At 40.4% G+C, this 16,750-nt stretch overlaps 2 protein-coding genes across 3 annotated transcripts in view; both read right to left on the bottom strand.

The window, feature by feature from the left end:
- The window catches only part of LOC132864475 (NLR family CARD domain-containing protein 3-like), a 1,256,659-nt gene that overhangs the window by 462,526 nt on the left and 777,383 nt on the right, over positions 1 to 16,750 (bottom strand). The window lies entirely within an intron of this gene.
- tox (thymocyte selection-associated high mobility group box) overlaps positions 14,246 to 16,750 on the bottom strand; it is a 66,841-nt gene continuing 64,336 nt past the window's right edge. For both annotated transcript variants that reach the window (XM_060897905.1, XM_060897904.1), the window contains exon 9: positions 14,246 to 15,476. In XM_060897905.1, coding sequence (XP_060753888.1) covers positions 15,440 to 15,476 — 37 coding nt within the window. In that variant the 3' untranslated portion in view covers positions 14,246 to 15,439. The remainder of the gene's footprint in view (positions 15,477 to 16,750) is intronic.

Consider the following 16,750-nt stretch of genomic DNA (forward strand, 5'->3'; position numbering starts at 1 on the left):
TGAATATAGTGAAACCTAACATTCGCCAGGTTGCTGACGGATTTAGCTAGCTGTGTTAACTGCACAAAAAAAAAAACTCGTCTTGCTATGTAATATCAGATGGCTGCTGTTGGAGTGGAAATGTTAATGTTAGCTAGCTAGCTTAGTGAATGTTTCAGTATAATTGTCCTTGATTATTAAGATCAGTATTTCTTAAGACCAGTAGTGAATCTAAAGAAGTGACAGTAAAGGTTAGTGATGATGAGGTCACATGATCTGTTTATGATTGGATTATAATGTAACCTAAGTTCCGCCCATGTTGACCCAGAGATGCTGCAGAATATTTATATAAAACATGCACAAGATGAAATGTATCTGCGTATCCATAAATCTATATGCAGTAAGTACATAATGGATGAATAGCATAAATGAACAGTGTTAATTAGTTTTACAGTAAAGTGTAACATCAGGCTGAAGATGGCGAGTTTTAATGCCGGGATGAACTGATCGTAAAAGTTAAACACACAGTTCCACTCTACAGGCCGAGCAATAAAGCGATGCAGAGCTGAGATAATGGCTTTATGATTTATATTCTCGAAATGTGTGCAGGCTCAGCGGAGAAACGATGAGCTCTTTGTCACGGAGGTGAAACCAGACGAGAGCGGAAAAATAACATGAGTGCACTCGCAGTGAGAGCTGTGATTTTATAATCCTCGTGTACTGCGAGTGTTCATCGGAAAACGCTTTAAAACAGCAGGATCCAAGGGCTGTGATGATACATCGCTCTGAAAACATACTGTGACCATTTAAAAATGATTCTTCATCTTAACTGCTTTGGTAAAAATTTTATACACAGTGCTCTCCATGGCGGCACGGTGGTGTAGTGGTTAGCGCTGTCGCCTCACAGCAAGAAGGTCCGGGTTCGAGCCCCGGGGCCGGCGAGGGCCTTTCTGTGTGGAGTTTGCATGTTCTCCCCGTGTCCGCGTGGGTTTCCTCCGGGTGCTCCGGTTTCCCCCACAGTCCAAAGACATGCAGGTTAGGTTAACTGGTGACTCTAAATTGAGCGTAGGTGTGAATGTGAGTGTGAATGGTTGTCTGTGTCTATGTGTCAGCCCTGTGATGACCTGGCGACTTGTCCAGGGTGAACCCCGCCTTTCGCCCGTAGTCAGCTGGGATAGGCTCCAGCTTGCCTGTGACCCTGTAGAAGGATAAAGCGGCTAGAGATAATGAGATGAGATGAGATGAGATGAGTGCTCTCCATTATTATTGGCACCTCTGGAAGTGACAGAGAACATGATGTAACTGAAGCACATTTCTCGTGTAAATGTAAATTGTCCATGTTTGAGTTGATCGGAGTGTGTAGGAACTTTCAAACTGTAATCCATGACTTCCTGATTAACTGGGGAACAAATATGAGGCAACACAGAGGCCAAATTCCCTCAACATGGGAAAGATAAGAGACACACAAACCCAATGAGGGAGAAGTGTGTTGACCTTCATAAGTCAAAGAATGGGGATAAAAAACATCTCACCTGAAAATGTCCATTTCCTATGTCCTGTTAGGGCAAAAATAATAAAAAAGTGGACACCAACTGGAACTGGTACACACTCACCTGGAAGAGGAGCCAAGTTTATTTTACCCCACGTACAGTGAGGAGGGTAAGAGAGGCAAAAAAAAAACCATCCCCAAGGATCACTGTTGGTGAATTACAAGAAAAAGTAAAATCTTGGGGTTTCCGAGTCTCCAAACCCCCCATCAGACTCCACCTCCATGCCAACGGATTATTTCATAGGTTCCAGAAAAAGTATTTTCTGTCAGTTAACCAGAATCAGAATCACTTTATTAATCCCTGGAGGGAAATTCAAATTTGCAACCAAGCTCCTGAATCAAAGAAGAAGTAAACATGTCTAAAAAACCACACATGTAAGCACCTTAAGTTTGTGAAACACTATGACAACTTTGACTGGAACCATGTTCTCTGGTCTGATGGAACAAAAATAGAGCTTTTTGTCAATAAACACTCGCAGTGGGTTTGGAGTAAAAAGAAGGACGGCTATAATGAAAAGAACTCAATCCCAACTGTAAAATATGGTGGAGGTTCTGTGATGTTTTGGGGCTGTTTTTCCTCCAAAGGCCCTGAAACCTTTTTAGGGTCCACGGCGTCATGGACCCCATGAAACACCAGGGCATTTTAAATCAGAATCTGGCTCCTCTGGCAGGAAACTAAAACCGGGTCGTCATTGGATCTTCCAGCAGGACAATGATCTGATGTCCAAATAAACACAAAAATGGTTCACTGAGCACAGAATCAAGTTTCTGCCCTGAACATCTCAGTCCCCTGAGCTGAACCCCAGTGAAAACCTGTGGGCGGAGCTGAAGAGGAGAGAGCACCAGAGAGGGTCGAGGACCCTGGATGATCTGGAGAGATTGTGTAAAGAGGAATGGGCTCAATGCCCCGCTCCGGATCTCCAACCTTATAAAATGTTAGAAGAGAGATTTGGTGCTGTTTTACTGACCAAGGAAGGGGGTTGTACAAAGTATTACAGTTAGGTCCATAAATATTTGGACAGAGGCAACATTTTTCTAATTTTGATTCTGTACATTACCACAATGAATTTTGAACAAAACAATTCAGATGCAGTTGAAGTTCAGACTTTCAGCTTTAATTCAGTGGGTTGAACAAAATGATTGCATAAGAATGTGAGGAACTAAAGCATTTTTTAAACACAATCCCTTCATTTCAGGGGCTCAAAAGTAATTGGACAAATTAAATAATTGTAAATAAAATGTTCATTTCTAATACTTGGTTGAAAACCCTTTGTTGGCAATGACTGCCTGAAGTCTTGAACTCATGGACATCACCAGACGCTGTGTTTCCTCCTTTTTAATGCTCTGCCAGGCCTTTACTGCAGCGGTTTTCAGTTGCTGTTTGTTTGTGGGCCTTTCTGTCTGAAGTTTAGTCTTTAACAAGTGAAATGCTGCTCAATTGGGTTGAGATCAGGTGACTGACTTGGCCATTCAAGAATATTCCACTTCTTTGCTTTAATAAACTCCTGGGTTGCTTTGGCTTTATGTTTTGGGTCATTGTCCATCTGTATTATGAAATGCCAACCAATCAGTTTGGCTGGATTTGAGCACACAGTATGTCTCTGAATACCTCAGAATTCATCTGGCTGCTTCTGTCCTGTGTCACATCATCAATAAACACTAGTGACCCAGTGCCACTGGCAGCCATGCATGCCCAAGCCATCACACTGCCTCCGCCGTGTTTTACAGATGATGTGGTATGCTTTGGATCATGAGCTGTACCACGCCTTCGCCATATTTTTTTCTTTCCATCATTCTGGTAGAGGTTGATCTTGGTTTCATCTGTCCAAAGAATGTTCTTCCAGAACTGTGCTGGCTTTTTTAGATTTTTTTTTAGCAAAGTCCAATCTAGCCTTTTTATTCTTGAGGCTTATGAGTGGCTTGCACCGTGCAGTGAACCCTCTGTATTTACTTTCATGCAGTCTTCTCTTTATGGTAGATTTGGATATTGATACGCCTACCTCCTGGAGAGTGTTGTTCACTTGGTTGGCTGTTGTGAAGGGGTTTCTCTTCACCATGGAAATTATTCTGCGATCATCCACTACTGTTGACTTCTGTGGGCGTCCAGGTCTTTTTGCATTGATGAGTTCACCAGTGCTTTCTTTCTTTCTCAGGATGTACCAAACTGTAGATTTTGCCACTCCTAATATTGTAGCAATTTCTCGGATGGGTTTTTTCTGTTTTCACAGCTTAAGGATGGCTTGTTTCACCTGCATGGAGAGCTCCTTTGACCGCATGTTTTCTTCACAGCAAAATCTTCCAAATGCAAGCACCACACCTCAAATCAACTCCAGGCCTTTTATCTGCTTAATTGAGAATGACATAACGAAGGAATTGCCCACACCTGCCCATGAAATAGCCTTTGAGTCAATTGTCCAATTACTTTTGGTCCCTTTAAAAACAGGGTGGCACATGTTAAAGAGCTGAAACTCCTAAACCCTTCATCCAATTTTAATGTGGATACCCTCAAATGAAAGCTGAAAGTCTGGACTTTATGTCCATGTCCATTATATAACTATAATTTGAATATGTTTCAGTAAACAGGTAAAAAAACAAAATTTGTGTCAGTGTCCAAATGGACCTAACTGTACTTGCAGGGGGGCCAAGAATAATGGCACACATGTTTTTGCTGAAAATAATTTTCTTGATGAGGGATTTGTATTTCTCAGAATAAATTTATTTCAATTAAAGGTTGGATTTTTCTCATTTTTTTCAGTGTGAGATGAAGCGACTTCACTGAAAACTGGATTTTTTTCCTAACCTTTACAAGGGGTGCCAATAATTGTGCAGGGCACTGTATATATGTATACACACACACACACACAAAACACAGTGCTGCTGAATTCTGGATTGTGATTGGTCAGAAGGTGCTGATTAATGTCCTGAAACAGCAATTCAAATCACAGGTTTATATTAATTCGCTCAGTTGAACACTTGAATAGTTATTGTTTCTATGGTAACAGCTCATTCACAGGGATGCGAACACTTCATATTTAAAAAAACACATCATCGTTGATCAATAAGGACATGTGTTTATGTAACATTTATGGACGGCGTCTCCAGCGTCGGTGCTTTGTAACAGTCAGTTACTCAGTTTGCTGACAGCTTCAGGACTGAGGAGTTTACGCTTCTTTGCCGTTTCTCAGTCACATGACAAGCTGCGTTATTTTATTGTATTAACTTTGAAAGAGAATAAAGAGAGACTGGTGAGGGAAAGGCTGTTTATAGCTGCTATAATGTAAGTGAGAAAGGAAATGAACTCCAGAACATTACATTTGAAACTCTAAATGGATAAAAGGTACAAGGTACCGTTCTTTAATTATTTAACAATTATTCGCTGAAGGTGAAGTGAATATCAGTGAATAATATCCGAGTCGAAGTCGAGGTTATTATTCGCTGATATTCACTGAGCCTGAGGTGGATAACTGTTTTAGTATAAATACACAGGTGATTATTTAAAAAATAAAGAAAATCACCTGCATATTTATACTAAATTTAAATATTCATCAGTTTAATGTGAATTATAACGCTATGTAGGTGAATCTTACGAAGGCTATGGAGTTTATGTTGCTCTGGATGCAGCTCCAACTGTAGAATCTAACAGACTTAAAGCGAGACGGCTTTTCGATTTCATAAACTTGGTGAAATTTAGTTCCGTCTGAAATGTGGTGATTGTGATATCTGTTTATTTCTGTAATATCTCACAAAATATCAGGCCATTCTGTGGCTGGGAAGTTATTTAATTTGAGGGGATTAAAGCAAATAATGTGCATGAAATCGCTCGCTTGGTGCAGTCAAGCAGACAGAGGAAGTCCGTGTGCGCATGCGCAGGTTTACCTTCTTCTTCTTCTTTTGGGTTTTACGGCAGCTGGCATCCACAGTGTTGCATTACTGCCATCTACAGGTTTCCCTTTGAGCGTGCACTGACAGTTCCATCATTCTGTCGCTAAACGAACAGCTGATCACACCGAGGTGCTCGCTGAGCGCCCATATTTATTAGTTTGGTCCTGCGTTTCCTTTCCTTCGTATAGAACATAACGTCTTTTCTTCTCATTTTTCGTTACTGTAGGCACTCTTTCACGTTTCATTCGCACACTCACGTCCTCCATTTTTCTCTCCTGTTTCAAATTTGTATCCCACAATGCCTTGCGTGAACGGGGAAAGCCCACCACATGATGCATGACGTAGTATCTTGAATTGGGTCATGGTGAAGCAGGAAAAAATAGCGGGGAATTTAGGGCCACGTGGAGATAAATTCATTAATTGTTCTATTTAAAAAACTAATAAAATTGGAAGTCTGTGATTGAAATTCAGTAGCTTTCGGTCACGAAACAAAAATAATTGGGTGTCTGGGAAAATTCTTTTTATGACCTACACTTGAAAATCTGAAAGGCAGTCTACCTTTAAATTTTTTAGGAGAAGCAATAAAATCATTTTGAAATGAATATGTTGTGTCAAATTATTGATTTCTTCCATAAGTATCCGTGTAATAAGCAGGATGATATATGGCGCTGGACATTATTGTGAAATAAACCCCTTCAGGGTGATTCAAGACCCTCCGCTTCATATCCTGCATCACTCTGTCGGGGTTTATTTCACTATAGTGACTTGTTCGCTGTATATTATGGTATGGGAACTTTAATGGTGTTGGAAACACAGGACTGATAGAGCCAGAGATTTTCAGCTCCAGAGAGATCGTGACTCCTGGTATGGTGTTCTCGGGATGCCACACCCTCTGTATATCTGTCTCAATAACACAATATCTCCAGAACAAGTGGCTAAATCTTTGGCAGATTTATATGGACTGATCATTATAACCAGAAGATGAACTGATTAAATTCTGGAAGTGATCCAAACAGGTTCAAGGTCACAGCAAGGTCAAAAATCCTGAGGTAGTTTTTCTTCAGTAGCTTCCTTCCTGGGAATTTCAGCCAGACACATTCAGAACAAGGACTGGTTGATGGCAGAGGCATTCGCCCCCGACTCGTCAAATTCTCCTCATTTTACTATATTTTAAATGTTATCTAACAAATCGTGCATTGTCTATGACCATTAAGATTAAAGTATTGGCACCCTTGGCTTCATTTGTGTTGCTTCACCATTACAACATGATGTGTATTGTGCTGAGGGAGATACTATACATTTATGGCACTGAAAGTCAAATTGCAAATTTCAAGTAATATTTTAATACAAAAATAGGACTAGTCTTTAAATTTGAACAAAAGTAATGGTGCCCTATAAAAGGAGGAGAAGGTGTTAATGTGTCTCTAATCCTTGACTTGCAAGTGACGTCAAAGCAAAATAGAAACCCGGATGTCGGCCATGTTGGTGGAGATACAAATGCAGGGTCAAGCGACATTCCATACAAAACAGTCACGCGTGCACGACTCTCTTTGCTTTTCCACTGCTTTAAGCGTTCTTTTAGCTCTGCCATATCTTTGTGCTGTATATGGTTGTGACCACAACAGTACTCATGACCGTGGCACGTTCCAATGTTTTTGAATTCTGTCCATGATTGGGAAAGAGAGCGAGGAAACTCTGAGGCTTAGTACGGAGAGGGGACGAACACGGCTGAACAACATCGGCAGGGCTGATCTAACAGAGACTCAAACCAAAACAGCTCGTGCTTGCAGTCATCATTTTATCTCAGGTGAGATTCAAAAGCTTTCTCGATAATATAATAGATAAGAATTTTATTTTGTGTTGCTAGAATTTTGCTATAAAATGAGCGTTCTCTTGTCGTGGTTCACTCGGTTGTTACAATTTTAACACGTGTATTACCATTTCGCTTCTAGGAGCGCCAGCAAAATTATATGATGGAAACAATCCAGACTGGGCGCCCACTCAGAACATGGGATATGTTTCCAAGGTCAGACTTGATTTTTCAGCAGCCAAACCAGATAGAACGCGATTGTCAGAGACGCGGTAGGAGATGGATGCAAGTGCAGAAGTAATGTTTATTTACAATTGTGAAAACACAGGCAAACAATCCAAGACGGCAGGCAATCTCAAAAACGGGAAACAAGCAAAAGGTAAGGCGAGGCACGAACAGACCATCACAGGCAGTGAGAAAAACAGGAACAAGGAACAGGCGCAAAAATCTGAAAACCAGGAAATCAAAGACAGAAACTAAGGCTCAGTAACGCACACTGACGAGTTTTCTGAGTCTCTATATAGGTGTGCTGATGCGCCTTATTCCCGTGCAGGTGAGCCTCATTAACAGCGCGCATGCATGAGTCTGCTCGGCACACGCGCAGTCCGAAGCGCGCCCGAGAGTCCTTCAGGTGCGTACACCAAAGCACGCAGGACTGACAGCGATATCTGGGTACTCGATGGTCAGTAGAAGCATCTTATCTTCAGAAAAGTCTGACATTTTTAAATAATATGGGTCAGAACCACACATATCTATCTTCTCTTCGTATCGAATCTTCACTCGACTGTTCAAATCATGGTAATACTGAGAAAATTCAGCACTGTTTACAGACATGCTTTCAGCAGCTGCCGTCCTAATTGCTTTGTATATCCACCATCATGGCGGACGCTCATGACGTAGCACATTTTGATCATGCGGTTGCAAGTCATCTATAGCTGAGGTGCTCCTTCACGGTTTAGTCATTATCGTGTCATTTTCAGCTCTCTTTTGTCTTTTATAGTATTTTGTGGGTGTGGCTAAATGTTACTTAGCTGTGTCTTGAACATGCCTGAAATAAAGTCAGTAATTTATAACCGAGTATAGGGGGAAAAATATATATATATATCAGTAAAATTTGGTGTAAATTTTTAGCTCAGTTTGGCCTTGAAAATATTTGTATACCACTTTAGTAAAAGTTTGATCAAGGCCTGATGTTAGCAACCACCAGCTAAAGACACAAAAACATTTTGTGAATGCAGGAAGAAAAGAAAAAAAAACAGAACACGGTGATCAGCTGCTGCACAAAATATGCAGATCTGCTTTTATTTTTCAAACACAATAAAAACTAAATAAAGAATTATTCACATTGTTGTGTGGATCAATTCTGTCAAAACAAAGGAACAAAAAACCCAGCCTAACATAATTACTTAGAAACACCTACAGCTTTTTTTGTTTTCCTCATAAATAGGCGTAAATGAGAGGCGTAGAAAGTTCTGCTATAGACACAGTGTAGAGGAAGAGGAGATGATCAGCCATATGCCGGGGTTAAACACAAACCCACCTCCAATTAACACCGGCGCCAAGAACATTCACATTCATACAGCAGAACCATGGCGTAAAAAACAACTTCAGCTGATAAAAAATAAACTTCATTTTATTATCAACATTTTTACCAGCTGATGGCATCAACATTGTTATTAAAACTGGAGGGAAAAAAATCAGAAAAAATATGGCGATAAAATAAAATATTTTATTTAGTTATGCACAAAAGTCCAGAGAGGCTGAGTATCATTATTTCATTTTTAAAAATATTTTATTCATGTCCCTTTATATCCAAATCAAGAGTAAACCAGCATGTTAAAATGTTTAAGTAAATAAGTTTAGATATAACATTAAAAATGTATAAATATTAAAAATAGAAAACTGTAATACGACATGTATTAAACGTCAGCTGAAGAAAATGCTCATTCCTGATTGGCTGTCTCTAAGCTCCTCCCATATTCATGATTTCAACAGGGGCGTTCGAGGTGGTGAAGTGCAGTCTGGTGGACCCCGTGTTATTTTGGTGAGCAACAGACACCGGGTGTAACTATTGTGTATTTTGCATCTTTTTTTTTTTCAGTAACATCCCAAAACATCTGAGGAGGAACACTGACATTCCAGATGGTTCTGTCATTTCTGCTGTCGTTTTTATCTTTTCACTGCGAATAAATGACTCAACAGCAACATGCTAATGATTAGCAAGGTACTGCTTAGCATCGGCATTCTGCAGTCGCCTAGCAACAGTTTTATCAATTTTAACCACCTGACTTTCAGTAGGCAGGAGGAATTTACTGGTTTAGCATCAGTAACCAGGACAGCAATCATAATTAATGTGATGCCACCTGAGCATAAGAAAAATAAAAGATAGAGGATGTTAATTTTATAAAAAAAAAATTAAAAAGTGACTAAAATGTAACTATGGCAACACTTTGTATAACGGTATACTTCAGGGTCTGAGAAAGTCAACATAGAAAATATTCCTATTCAGTTATAATGAAGTTCCTCAAGGGTTCTTTGGATCATTAAAGCATATACGCAGAGCTATGACCTCACTTTTCATTGATCAATGCCTTGAGACCTCAAGAATGGCACAGGAATAGTTTTAAGCGTTAACAATAAATCTAATATAATATTTTTTTACAATTAAAGTGATTTATATACAACCCCGATTCCAAAAAAGTTGGGACAAAGTACAAATTGTAAATAAAAACGGAATGCAATAATTTACAAATCTCAAAAACTAATATTGTATTCACAATAGAACATAGACAACATATCAAATGTCGAAAGTGAGACATTTTGAAATTTCATGCCAAATATTGGCTCATTTGAAATTTCATGACAGCAACACATCTCAAAAAAGTTGGGACAGGGGCAATAAGAGGCTGGAAAAGTTAAAGGTACAAAAAAGGAACAGCTGGAGGACCAAATTGCAACTCATTAGGTCAATTGGCAATAGGTCATTAACATGACTGGGTATAAAAAGAGCATCTTGGAGTGGCAGCGGCTCTCAGAAGTAAAGATGGGAAGAGGATCACCAATCCCCCTAATTCTGCACCGACAAATAGTGGAACAATATCAGAAAGGAGTTCGACAGTGTAAAATTGCAAAGAGTTTGAACATATCATCATCTACAGTGCATAATATCATCAAAAGATTCAGAGAATCTGGAAGAATCTCTGTGCGTAAGGGTCAAGGCCGGAAAACCATACTGGGTGCCCGTGATCTTCGGGCCCTTAGACGGCACTGCATCACATACAGGCATGCTTCTGTATTGGAAATCACAAAATGGGCTCAGGAATATTTCCAGAGAACATTATCTGTGAACACAATTCACCATGCCATCCGCTGTTGCCAGCTAAAACTCTATAGTTCAAAGAAGAAGCCATATCTAAACATGATCCAGAAGCGCAGACATCTTCTCTGGGCCAAGGCTCATTTAAAATGGACTGTGGCAAAGTGGAAAACTGTTCTGTGGTCAGACAAATCAAAATTTGAAGTTCTTTATGGAAATCAGGGACGCCATGTCATTCGGACTAAAGAGGAGAAGGACGACCCGAGTTGTTATCAGCGCTCAGTTCAGAAGCCTGCATCTCTGATGGTATGGGGTTACATTAGTGCGTGTGGCATGGGCAGCTTACACATCTGGAAAGACACCATCAATGCTGAAAGGGATATCCAGGTTCTAGAGCAACATATGCTCCCATCCAGACGACGTCTCTTTCAGGGAAGACCTTGCATTTTCCAACATGACAATGCCAAACCACATACTGCATCAATTACAGCATCATGGCTGCGTAGAAGAAGGGTCCGGGTACTGAACTGGCCAGTCTGCAGTCCAGATCTTTCACCCATAGAAAACATTTGGCGCATCATAAAACGGAAGATACGACAAAAAAGACCTAAGACAGTTGAGCAACTAGAATCCTACATTAGACAAGAATGGGTTAACATTCCTATCCTTAAACTTGAGCAACTTGTCTCCTCAGTCCCCAGACGTTTACAGACTGTTGTAAAGAGAAAAGGGGATGTCTCACAGTGGGAAACATGGCCTTGTCCCAACTTTTTTGAGATGTGTTGTTGTCATGAAATTTAAAATCACCTAATTTTTCTCTTTAAATGATACATTTTCTCAGTTTAAACATTTGATATGTCATCTATGTTCTATTCTGAATAAAATATGGAATTTTGAAACTTCCACATCATTGCATTCCATTTTTATTTACAATTTGTACTTTGTCCCAACTTTTTTGGAATCGGGGTTGTAGGTAGCCGTCTGAGTGAATGACCTTGATGTCCATAACATCACAGCAGGAAGGCTATCGGTCTCATCACCATTTCCGCTATACTAAAACACAGAGCTGACTGCAACTCCGATCCTCCATTTTGAGCTAATTTATCGCCATGCCACGTAGATGTGTTGTTGGCCGGTGCAGCAACATGGCAGAAGGTGGATTTACGTTGCATTCATGGCCCGAGAATGTTCAAACTGTAAAGATTTGGATGCATTTTGCGAGAAGTTCATGGGAGTGTGAGCCGAGGGTTGTTGCTAAAACCCAGGATGGAACGGGACGTGACATATCACTCGGGCAGTGACCTCCCCACGGTTGTTGCTAAAACCAGTGACGTCCCGTTCTGTCCCGGGTTTTAGTAATTGCCTGAGCCGAGCAGTAATGGCGGAGTACTCAGTATGGAGAATGAGTGGAGCAGCCGTCTGATTTCTCCGCTGGATATGCTCGCCTCAGCAGCAATCTCGCCCTTATGTGGAAGAATCGAATGAACGGAGAATTGAACGAACAACTGAAAGTCAGATTGTTTCAAAACAATCAGCCACGAGATCGGCCTTCAAGAAGCGAGAACACAGACGGGTTACACTCCAACTCTCATTTGGATAAAACAGCACGTTGTTTACCTGCATTTAGATTAATCCATGTAACTTGTATTGTGTGTTTAAGTTAGCGGTATAAGATTATTTAATTTGCTTCAGAATGTGATTGTCTCAGTTCATCTGATTATTTAATGAGCCTTTTACGTTTTATCAGTGAAAATGCATGCATGCACGTGTATGTTGCATAAGTTATAACACCCATCCTGTTTTAATGAGAGTCAACCCACAATCAGTGAAGTCAAATCAGTCTTAGTTGAGCAAGTCGGTAACGCTATTTCTTACTTTCACCATAAATTTTTATTTATATGACTTTGGTCTATAGCTGTAAAAGGCCTCGGCCTTAAAACCGGTTCCCGCTGTGACGTCACGCACTCAGGGCTGGCTGGCTCAGCGGGGCAGCGCCAATCTCAACTTTGCGGTCGATTTTAACTCTCAATAATATATATTTTTATTCCCATTTATGCAGCATACAAGAGTCAAGGATGGAGATACTATCCACTCAGAAATGTATTTAAAAATAAAGGCTCTGCGTATCTGCTTTAAATGTTCTGAGCTTTCTATAAGGGTTCTAAAGGAGAAAACACTGTTGCAGGGTTCTACATGGAACCATTAAAGGCTCCTCCAGAAGGACAAACAAAATAAAGGTTCTAAATGCATCACTTCCCTCCCTCTAAGAATTTCCACTTTTAGTAGCTTTGGAGAAAAAGGTTCCTCAAGCGTTCTTGAATAGTTCTCTAACAGTCGTTTTCCTTTCAGAAAAGGGATTAACAGTACAGAACTTTATCCTTTACAGAACCATCCAAAGAACCATTAAGCACTGTAGATTATACCACTCAGGTTCCTTGAGATGGTTAACAGTTCTAGGTCTAAAGAGGTTCTACATAAAACCTTTAAGAGTTACCCTCATGAAGGGACAACTGGAGCATCTATAAGTGTGTGAGCTCTTTAGAGTGTAGCTAACAAACATTAACTCAATAGCGCCTCATGGAGCAGGTCCACAGTGCAAGGTTCCTCAACTATGTTCTGAATCATTACGTGCTCTTAGCTTTCTAAAGTGTTCTAAAGAGAGAAAACACTGTTGTAGAGGACCATCAGGGTTCCCCCAAAGGAGGAACCAAAAAAAACTACTAAGGGTTCTGGATCTAACCACAAAGTTTGTTTATTTTTAGTATAAGTATTTTTTTTTTTTAAAGAAACTGACTAGCTGTTAAAAAAATAAAGGTTTCTCAATGGTTCTTTGGGTGGCTGAGACTTTTCTGAATGGAAAAGTCCCTTTTTTCAAGGTTCTAACCTTTAATGGTTATTGCTAATGGACAACTGCAGAACCTGTTAGTTTCCCAGTGCCCTATGCAGGATATCTGAGGTTGTACAGCTGTCGTGATGATAAAAACAATGCTCAGTATCTCTGGACTTTCAAATTCATCCCTTCTTTTGCTTCTAAATTGTTTCTGGAACTAAAAGATTGAGTTTGTAAACTCTGGGAGTAAATAATCACACAGATTTTATTTACAGCATGAATTAAGATCAAGATCAGGGCTAAAAGAAGCCACTACACAGTTCACAGCCCTGGGCCATGAACTAAATCACTCTATAGTCACAACAGAGCTTGGGTTCTAAGGCAGGGGACTAAAAGATCTTTACAGAGAGAGAGAGAGAGAGAGAGAGCAAGAGAGGTCATCCACATATCATTTTATGCATTATTGTATCATTTTATAACAAGTAAAAGTTCTGCAGTTTTGGTTTTCATTTTCTTCTTTAAGTACATCCACATGAGCCATTATTATTATTATTATTATTATTATTATTATTATAGCTTGAATAAAGCTTGGTCAACTACAGTAAATATGTGACAACTTTCACCTAACGATTCGAAACCAAGAACTGCTCCTAAATCAACAATATTTTTGTGCAACATTTAGAAATGTGGGTGGCACGGTGGTGTAGTGGTTAACACTGTCGCCTCACAGCAAGAAGGTCCTGGGTTCGAGCCCCGTGGCCGGCGAGGGCCTTTCTGTGTGGAGTTTGCATGTTCTCCCCGTGTCCGCGTGGGTTTCCTCCGGGTGCTCCGGTTTCCCCCACAGTCCAAAGACATGCAGGTTAGGTTAACTGGTGACTCTAAATTGAGCGTAGGTGTGAATGTGAGTGTGAATGGTTGTCTGTGTCTATGTGTCAGCCCTGTGATGACCTGGCGACTTGTCCAGGGTGAACCCAGCCTTTCGCCCGTAGTCAGCTGGGATAGGCTCCAGCTCGCCTGCGACCCTGTAGAACAGGATAAAGCGGCTACAGATAATGAGATGAGATTTAGAAACGTTCCCACAATCATAACACAAACGTTACCATAACAAAGACTCGGGACATTTTCCCTCCCCGCCAGCAAAGGTCAGGTTCACCAGAGCACTACAGCAATCTGTTCCACTCGATCACTTCCTGGTTTTAGAGGACTGAAACAGTTCAATACTCATTTGAATAATTGCGAAGTCTTGCCAATTCCTGTTTTCGCAAATGTTTCTGGCCTTGTTGCTCGCATCTTTATTCAAATTCTTGTGAAGGTATCCTCACTCTGCTTCTGAGTCTCGTTTTTACTCAGGAAGGTTATTTTTTTAACCTTACAGAATGGTCTGGTAACGTTTCTCGGTTAGCTAGGTAGCTAACCCTTTAGCCACACACTTGTAGATGAAGAAGCAGCTGATCTACAGGTCTCAGATCAGAGTCTGCTGTTTTATTACTAATTTTATTTGAATTTATAGAGATAAAAATGTTCTTTTAACTACGATTAAAGTTAGTCACCTGAATTCAGTGCTCTAGAATTTGTTTAACACAGTGTCACTGGTTTGGGTGAATAATAATAATAATAATAATAATAATAATGCATGGCTTGCATGTCCCTCTTTGTCTTTGAGATGTGTTTTTTTTTTTTTAGCGACGGAGCAGTAAGTGCTTTACGTCTGACAGACTCACAGTTTGACTCGTGTCACTTTATTAACGAGGACTAAAACCAACAGGGTCCTTAATTACAGCCCTGTGACTGGAATTAAAGTGACTTTATCCTACAGTTTACATCCTAATAGTCCCAAAAGAACCCAGAACAAGACGGTTCTGTTACAGAGCGAGTGATGAGGAAAGAGCAACACTCGCGCACACACATATACAGATCTGTGTGTATAATGTGTGTATAAGGTATGTGTATGGTGTGTGTGTGAGAGAGAGAGCGAGAGAGAGAGAGAGAGAGTAGACAGGAGGTGTGTATCTGCCCCTGTGAGGAAGTGTGAACTGCCTCTTGGTTCCTGCAGGAGTTCTCAGGTGGTCTCGATCAGGTTAGATACAGAGCTTTATCCCTCTGCAGAGCGCTGTGGAACATGAACACACACACACACACACACACACACTGATGAGTCACATTAATTTTATTCTGAACAACATTACATGATCATGAACAATGTTGCAAATACAATACTGCATCCTTACATCCTCATCTATCTCTCTCTTCATCTCTCCACCCATCCCTTTATCCATCTTTCTTTCTAGTTCTCTTCCTTCAGCTCTCTCTCTCTTTCACTTTCCAACAATCCCACTCTCGATAGACTGATCATTCTATTAATCTCAATAGCCATCCCTTTCTCAAAACATCCCTCTCTCATCTCCATCTCTCTGTCCATCTCTTTTTCTATCTCGCTGTCCATCCCTCCATGTCTGTACCTTGTTTACTGTTTAAATTCAGTGCTGTATTTCTGTAACATTTGTTTCATTACTGTGTGTGTGTGTGTGTGTGTGTTTATATGACTCTGTGTGTGTGTGTGTGTGTGTGTGTGTGTGTGTGTGTGTTTATATGACTCTGTGTGTGTGTGTGTGTGTGTGTGTGTGTGTGTGTGTGTTTATATGATTCTGTGTGTGTTTATATGACTCTGTGTGTGTGTGTGTGTGTGTGTGTGTGTGTGTTTATATGATTCTGTGTGTGTGTGTGTGTGTTTATATGATTCTGTGTGTGTGTGTGTGTGTGTGTGTTTATATGACTCTGTGTGTGTGTGTGTGTGTGTGTGTGTGTTTATATGATTCTGTGTGTGTGTGTGTGTGTTTATATGATTCTGTGTGTGTGTGTGTGTTTATATGATTCTGTGTGTGTGTGTGTGTGTGTGTGTGTGTGTGTGTGTGTGTGTGTTTATATGATTCTGTGTGTGTGTGTGTGTTTATATGATTCTGTGTGTGTGTGTGTGTGTGTGTGTGTGTGTGTGTTTATATGACTCTGTGTGTGTGTGTGTGTGTTTATATGATTCTGTGTGTGTGTGTGTGTGTGTTTATATGATTCTGTGTGTGTGTGTGTGTGTGTGTGTGTGTGTGTTTATATGATTCTGTGTGTGTGTGTGTGTGTTTATATGACTCTGTGTGTGTGTGTGTGTGTTTATATGACTCTGGGTGTGTGTGTGTTTATATGACTGTGTGTGTGTGTGTGTGTGCGTTTTTATATGACTGTGTGTGTGTGTGTGTGTGTGTGTGTGTGTTTATATGACTCTGTGTGTGTGTGTGTGTGTGTGTGTGTTTATATGATTCTGTGTGTGTTTATATGACTCTGTGTGTGTGTGTGTGTGTGTGTTTATATGACTCTGTGTGTGTGTGTGTGTGTGTG

This window comes from Neoarius graeffei, chromosome 17 (assembly GCF_027579695.1).
Source record: "Neoarius graeffei isolate fNeoGra1 chromosome 17, fNeoGra1.pri, whole genome shotgun sequence".
Taxonomy (NCBI): domain Eukaryota; kingdom Metazoa; phylum Chordata; class Actinopteri; order Siluriformes; family Ariidae; genus Neoarius; species Neoarius graeffei.